Consider the following 7542-nt stretch of genomic DNA (forward strand, 5'->3'; position numbering starts at 1 on the left):
CGGGGACGTGGAGGGCAGAGTGGCTGGCCTGGGGCCCCGTCCTCCTCTGCCATGTCCCCCACAACTCCTCCAGGACTGTGTGCTTAGCAGGCCCTCAGCAGGTATGGGCAGAACTGAAGTGGCCTCCGCTTGTGCCAGGCAGGGGTCCCTCCAGTCCCCAACCCCATCTGGAGGGGATAACAAACAGGAAATCATGAGACCCGGGGCCAGACGGACATCAGGTCCCAGTACAGGGTAGCCATCCCCCAAGACAATGCCCAGCTCCACCCAACCCTCGTCATCACTGCTTTTGCAGGGTACTTGAAGCTCGCCCAGGCCCTCACCAGCAAGCAGGTCACCGTGGCCTCATAGCAACTTGCCCAGCAAGCAACGAATTAGGAGTCTTGCTTTAAAGAGGAGGAAACAGACTCAGACTCGAGAGAGGTTGAGTGATCTGCCCACGGCTGCGCAGGAAGAGCTGTCCTTTAAGACTTCTGCCAAGGGGGCCTTGGGCCGTGGGCTGAGGTTCCCAGCAACTCAGAAGTCAAAATGGGGAGGGGAGGGCCTCTATTTCTGAGCTAGTCGGGGTTAGAGGGCCTCCAGTCTACCCTGGGAGGTCCAGCTCCATGGGCTGTGCCCCACCATTGAAAACGGAGAGAAGGAGGGCGTTGTAGGCACCGCCCCGAAGTGATTTGGAGAAGGGAAACACTTCCTCTTTCCACAGACACTACCCCTCAAAGGGTAGTCAGGGCCTGCACTGGCACATCCCCATGGGCACAGGGCCCTTGGCACGGGCGGACACAGTGTCTCAGGTCTTGGCCAGCCTAAGAGGACAGGCTTCCTTCCCTGAGTCCCCTCCCCCTGCCCATGCTGGGATCCTGCCCTGAGGGGCCCTGTGCACTATAAATGCTTGGAGATAAAAGGTGAGGGGGCCGCATTTTCATTCAAAACCCTGTCCAACAGTCTTTTGGCTGACTCTGCATTTTGGACCCTAGGGAGGGCACTGCTAGCAGTCCCCCCTCTCCCTGGGCTGTCCCTCCTATTGTCCAGGGAAAGAGTGGGCAGGAGCGGGGGGAGGGAGGATACAGACTGAAAAGGGGAGTGGCAGAGGAGAGGGAAAGGAGAAGGGCTCACCCCCTCCAGTCTCTCCAGGCTCCCCCAGACCCCAGGGCCACACAGCAAATGTGTGGATGGAAAGGAAAAGTCTGGACCCAGTCTTTCGGGGCTCCCATCCCCAGCTCCTCTACAGATAGCTTCCAACCTCCCTGCCCCCACTCCACAAATGGAAAGAAAATAAGAACGGTAGCTTTTACACTCTGTTCCTACAGTGTCTGTCTGGATGGAGATGGAGGGAGGGTGCCCGCTGAGCTCTGCAAACTCCCCGGGCTGCAGTGGGCTGATCTGGGGGCGGAGATGGGTGTGAACAGATTGTATCCGCAGCTTCCAGGACAGGATGGAGATCTGGCCCAGGCCTCTTATCGGTCTTTCCCTCCAGCCTTCAGGATCAAAAACAGAAAAGGGGGCGTGGCTGGGGGGGGGGCCTTCCCCTACGCCCCCTACTGGGTGAAAGCAGAAGGTCCTGAGGCAGAAGCTGGGGCTTCAGCCATGGGAGAGGGGGTTTTACCATGGCCCTGAGCTCCCCACACCCAGGAGGGCTCCCCACAATACCCTCCCGCAGCTGCCTATCTGGATGGTAGAAAACAGCCCAGCTGTAAGGTCACTTAGCTCAGCCACTTAACCACCGGTGCTGTTTCCTCATGTGTAAATGGAGATAATGTCCCTCTCCCAGGATTGTCAGGATTAAGATTTGTAAAACAGAGATAAAGTCCCAGGCACACAGTAGGTGCTCCACAGATGTTAGCCTCCCGTCCTCTCCAGCCCCCACCCAGAAAGGGCCACGGTCCCTTTCCACTGTCGTAACACAGGGTACCACGGCAAGGAGACAGCGATGATCACATGCAAGGTGAAGAGCAGAGTGTGCATTACAGCAAAGATCTCGCCTAATCTCAGCCCTCTGAGGGAGGTTCTGGTCAGATCCCTGGGTTACAGACGAGGACACATGCTCAGAGAGGTTATCACATCTAGTAAGTGGCAAAGCCAGAACTCGCTACACAGCGTACTCCACCTCCCCTCCCACCACCCCCACTCCCCGACCCCGTGGAATTCCCAGGGGAGCAACAAAAAAGGCAGGTTCATTTCCTCTCCAGCCTAGACTAGCGGTAAGAAATAAAGACCCTTCCCTCCCCAAACACACAACACAATCACAGACGCCTCCCCCTTACACCCTCTGTGCCCTAAGTCACCGCCCCCTCCAGCACACAAACTGACACCCCTCCCGGGCTCTGGGTCTGATTCTCCTCATACGCACTCTGACCCTCTCACCCAATACACGTAAGCCATCGACCCCCTCCCCAACACACACCCAGCCTTGACCTCCCCACCCCTAAAACACACCCAACCCTGACCCTCCCCCCAAGGCACACTGAATCCCAACCCTCCACAGTAAATACCAGTCCTCAGAGACCACGCCCCAGGGGCTGGTTTAGAGGGGGGATCCTGTCCCATCTCTGGAGCTTGCCACTCCGGCTCCCTGGGAGACGACAGCAGAAAAGATACCCACCTGTCCCCAGTGACCTGGAGAACAGTTCTGTCCTTCCACAGGCCCCCGGGTCTTTGAAGGGTACACCCAAGGTCCAGCCTCCTGACCTGGGGAGAGGAATGGCAGGTGGAGGGAGGACTATCAAACACCTGTGTTGGTGGGAAGTGGGAGGAGGGAGCCTCATGTGCCAGGTTGCCTACAGAAAGGGTGGCAGAGGACCAGAGCATGTAATCGCTCCTTACAGGAATGGGGGCCACAGATGTCCACCCCTCCTAGGAACTGCCTGACCCCCAGCACCAGCCCCCAGGTGGAGAGAGCGGGGAAGGCGAGGCTGCCTCCATGCCTGAGCTTTGATCTGTCATGCCTCGCTACCCAGTGCTGAGAGCCAGGGTCTCCAGGCCCCTCAGCCCTGCCCAAGAAGGAGGGAGATGCAGGGCTCCCTCAGGTTCCTGGCCACACCTCTGGTCCCAGAGAAGGGGAAGGTCAGGGAGAAGCTCAGAGGCTGGGGCCGTGGGTAGGAAGAGAAGTTGTTGTTTACTAGGAAGGGACAGGGCAACCCACAGGCTCACAAAGGGAGGGGGCAGGAAGGGGCATTGCCTAACCCGAAATGTGGGCACCCCACCCTGGGGGATGAAGGTTAGCAGGATGGGAAGTGGGGTACCCGGAAACCCTCCCCACCCACCTCTAAGAAAGAGGAAGAAGCCTGCAACATTCAAAGAAGGGTAAAACATTTGCTTGTCCGGCACAAGACAGGGCAAGGTCAGGGGTCAGGCCCAGCCCCATCTAACCCTCCATGAGCCAGGCCCCAGGTGGACAGAGCGTCTGGGGCTCTGTTCCTATCACCTGGGGAAGAGCAAGCTGTCCACCGGCACCAGGCTGAGAACCCTCGATGTCGATGTCTCCCTCCCTGAAAACCCCACCCTGGCAGGAAGCAGACACTCCAGTCACTGGAGCTGGGATATGAATCCCAGTCCCCGCGGACCCAGGCACTACCCCACACAGACACACCCGCTCCTTCCCCAGCAGCCCCGAACCCAGACACTGGCCTCCCCCATCACCTAGCATAGACTGAAGACCAGGCCAGAATCGGCGGGCTTCCAACTCCGACTCCCAGGTCAAAGTGCTGCTGGCTGCGCACCCGCAAGGGGGGAAACAGAAGGTGGAGGTTTGAGTAGGCGGCAGCCGCCTGCCCCCTGCCCCAGGGCACAAAGGGTAGGGACCTAAAGGAGCACAGACTTAGAGCCCCTGCTCCCAGTGGCTGGTGGGGCCTGGGAGGGAGGGGGCCACCGTGCAGCCAGAGGAGGTGAGCCAGGAAGCGGTGGTGGCAGTGGGCAGCCGGCCAGCGTGGGCAGTGAGGCGCCCAGCCAGGGCCTGCCCCAGGGACAAAGAGACTCCCTGGCTCCGGGGAGAGGGCGCTGCCCCCACACTGGGAAGGGGGCACTGACCCAGCCCAGCCGGGCGCACAGGGCAGCGGCGCCAGGCATGTTGCCAGTGGCCACGGGAGAGGCGGTGGGTGCCCGGGGCAGGGTATTCAGTACCTGCCTGCCAGGAGAGGTGGGACACGTTTCCCAGGTCAGCAGCTGACCAGCCAGCCCGCCGTCCACGGCCCCCTTCTGCTGTTTCCACCCCCTCCTGCCCCAGGCCAGGCCCCGGCTCCCTCCCCCCCGCCAAGCCCTGGCCCGGCGCCCAGCTGGGCCCTGGGGGCCCGAGTTACTGTAAGCGTCCTGGCAGGCCCGAGGCCTGGACTCTGCCAGCTGGCCACAGCTGCCGCCACCTCCCACTACCTGGCTCGGCCAGCCAGGGAAGGTTACCGAGACCCCCACCCAGCCAACAGGCGACCCCTGTGGCAGAAGGCGGAGGCGGAGAGAAAACGCAGGCCCTGCCAAGTGCAGGCTTGCATCCACAGCCGGAGTCCAGGCTGAGCGCCCCCTCCTGGGACACTGCCCCAACCCACCAGGCTGCCTGTGGGCCCCTCCCTCTCACCCTCCCCACAAAGGGAAGCACCACCTAGCCTGGCCAAGGCAAGGGGAGGGATTCTACGCCTTCAAGCCCCTTCCCCCAGAAGCACTGGATGGGGCGGGGCGGAGGTGGGGCGCTGCTCTCAGTAGAGCTGCCATTTCCACCAAATGTCGAGAGGTTTGTTTACCCGCCTCCAGCCTCCGTGTCCAGTCCTTGGAGCTATTTATAAGGCCCTCCACGGCAGAGCACTGGGTGGGGGGGCGGCATGAGAGGCGCCGGAGGACAGCACTGTTCAGCTCTCCCTCTGTCCCCCGCAACACCAAACACAATCACAGCCATCAGCCTACAAGCCCCCCAAACGACGATCCCCCTTGTCTGGAGGAGCCCTCGCCACTGCCAAAGAGATGTGCCAAGAGGCCCACCTCGGCCTGCCGCCCTCCACCGCCCCTCCCACCATGCCCACCACTCCACTTACTGGCCGGGGATGGCGTGCTATAGCCGCTAACTGGAAGCTGGTGCTGGAGAGTGGTCAGAGCGCCCGGTGGGGAGAGTCCACCCAGCATGGGGGGGAAGAAGAAGGCGTAGGGGGGCACCGGGTATCCATTGAGGTGCCCGCCCCCAGGTGTTGGGCAAGAGCTGCTGTTACTGGCCATGCCAAGCAGCCACAGTCAGAAGGGCAGGCAGACAGTCTGGCCGAAGGCTCTGGCAGGCTTCAGGCCGCCTCTCCTCGGGTCATGGAGCCTGGGCCCAGAGGGGGTTTGGGTGGTCAGCCCACCCCCCCTTCTGTCCTGGAGCTGCGGTCCAAGGCTAGCAGGCTGATCTCAGCCTCCTGGAGCCCCCACTCCAGTTGGGGGCCAGGTGGGCTGGGGGACGTCCCAAGAGCCGGTCCTTTGGTCACGCACTTCTGTGAGCTGGCACTTCCCAGGAAGGTCCAGAGCTGGCCTTCAGGACGCCGGAAGGATCCCTCTCCTAGGTGGGCCTGAGCTAGGTGGCTGGGGAGGCCATGTCCTGTGATGCTGCAGAGAGAAAAAAGACAGGTGAGTGGGCACCGAGGAGCAGGCGCACGGGCATTCCCCGTGGAGCTCCCCAACCTGGGCGGCCGGAGATTTTCCCGTGGCACCCGGCTGAGCAGACAGCTGGCACCATGCCTGGCTGGCAGAGACGGCCTGGGAGTAGGGCCCAGACACTGCTGGGGGTGGCAGGACAGCAGAGCCAGGCTGGGGAGACGGGGACAGAGCCCAGAGCCGAGGAGGACCTCTCACCCACAATCCTGAGAGGAAAGGGTCCCCGGTGCCATGCCACCCCGGAAGATTCCTGCAGCAGAGGAAGGCAGCTGGCCCTCCTTCCCCCAAAGCGGGTTACCTGAGGTCAAGATGCAGAGAACGTGTGCTTGAAGGGAGGAGGGAGGGGGAGGAAAAGCCGCTTCCCTAAAGCGGTGGCACTTCTCAGAAAAATGACTCCTAAGCCAGGGGGCCCCTGCTTACACCACTTCCCCCCCAAATCCAAGCCCGAGCACCCCAGATGGGTCTGTCCCACGGGCCGGAGGGGAGGCCCGTTTACATACATACAAATAGGGAAATGGGAACCGAGGACTCCTGGGTATCACCTCCATTCCCTAACAGCATGATGGGCAGGGACTGCCCAGGGTGGAAGCCCCCTACTCCCGGGCAACGGAGGGGCAAGGGAGGCTGATCTCAGAGTTCACCCACATACTCTGTCTGCAGAAGCAACCTCCCTGGAGAGGGTGGAAGGTGGGCAGAAGATGAAAGGCCAGATGCCCCTCCACCAGTGCATCCACAAATCCATACCCTGTTTGAACAGCTGGGTCCCGAGGACATGCAGAGATAACACCACGGGTAGCAAGAGACAGAGATGAACCCAGAAATTCCACAACACAGTGAGACAGACAGGCAGCAACAAGAGCAGAGAACGAGACGGAGAAAGAGAAGCATCCACAAGAGGTCCAGGAGGATATATAAAAACAGTATCAATAAATATGCATGTATTTATATATGAGTGTATATATATACACACACATGACATATATGAGAGACAAAAGAAAACAGACAGAAAGAAACATGGCCAAGCAAAACCACAATGAGATACCACTCTGCATCCACTAAGATGGCTATAATCAAAAACACTGATTAAAAAAAAAAACACTGATAACAAGTACGTGAGGATGCGGAGAAATTGAAACACCCAGACGTTGCTGGTGGGAATGTAAAATGGTGCAGCTGCTTTGGAAAACAGTGTGGCAGTTCCTTAAGAGGTTAAACAAGAGTTATACGACCCAGCAATTCCAATTCTAGGTATCTACCCAAGAGAAGTTAAAACATAAGTCCACACAAAAACTTGTACATGGGTGTGGCTGTTCATACCAGCACTCCTAACAGCCAAAAAGTAGAACCGACCCAAATGCCCATCAACTGATGAACGGATAAATAAAAAGTTGTACATCCATACAATGGAATGTTATTCTGCCATAAAAAGGAACAAAGTACCGATATACATGACAACATGGATAAACCCTGCAAACATTATGCTAGTTGTAAAAGACTACCTATTGTATGATTCCATTTATATGAAATGTCCAAAATAGGCAAATCTATAAAGGCAGAAAGTAGACTGTGGTTACCAGTGGCTGGGGCATGGGTTCGAGGGAAATGGGAAGTGACTGCTGAATGGTATGGGGGCTCTTTCTGGAGTGATGAAAATTTTCTAAAAGTGATTGTGGTGACAGTTGCACAACTCTTGTGAATATATTAAAACCAGTGAATTGTACACTCTAATGGGTGAATTTTATGGTATATGAATTATATCTCCATAAAGCTGTTAAGATGAAAGAAAGGCGGGGAGGAAGGAGAGAGAAAAGAAAAGAAGACAGGGCCACAGAGATCCCAAATAAGGACTACCTCCCTTTCCAAGCCCTTCCTCCCCAAGCTCAGGCCGTGCCAGGCTCCAAGCTCCAGGCTCCAGGCTCCAGGCTCAGACCTGGAGTCCAG

At 58.4% G+C, this 7542-nt stretch overlaps 1 protein-coding gene across 1 annotated transcript in view; it reads right to left on the reverse strand.

The window, feature by feature from the left end:
• The window catches only part of RARA (retinoic acid receptor alpha), a 19513-nt gene extending 15451 nt beyond the window's left edge, over positions 1 to 4062 (reverse strand). The window contains 4 exon segments of the mRNA XM_024742109.1: positions 2600 to 2685; positions 3637 to 3911; positions 3914 to 4024; positions 4027 to 4062. Coding sequence (XP_024597877.1) covers positions 2600 to 2685; positions 3637 to 3911; positions 3914 to 4024; positions 4027 to 4062 — 508 coding nt within the window.
• Positions 4063 to 7542: the final 3480 nt, after the last annotated feature.

The sequence above is a fragment of the Neophocaena asiaeorientalis genome, unplaced genomic scaffold (assembly GCF_003031525.2).
Source record: "Neophocaena asiaeorientalis asiaeorientalis breed wild unplaced genomic scaffold, Neophocaena_asiaeorientalis_V1.1 scaffold1, whole genome shotgun sequence".
NCBI lineage: Eukaryota > Metazoa > Chordata > Mammalia > Artiodactyla > Phocoenidae > Neophocaena > Neophocaena asiaeorientalis.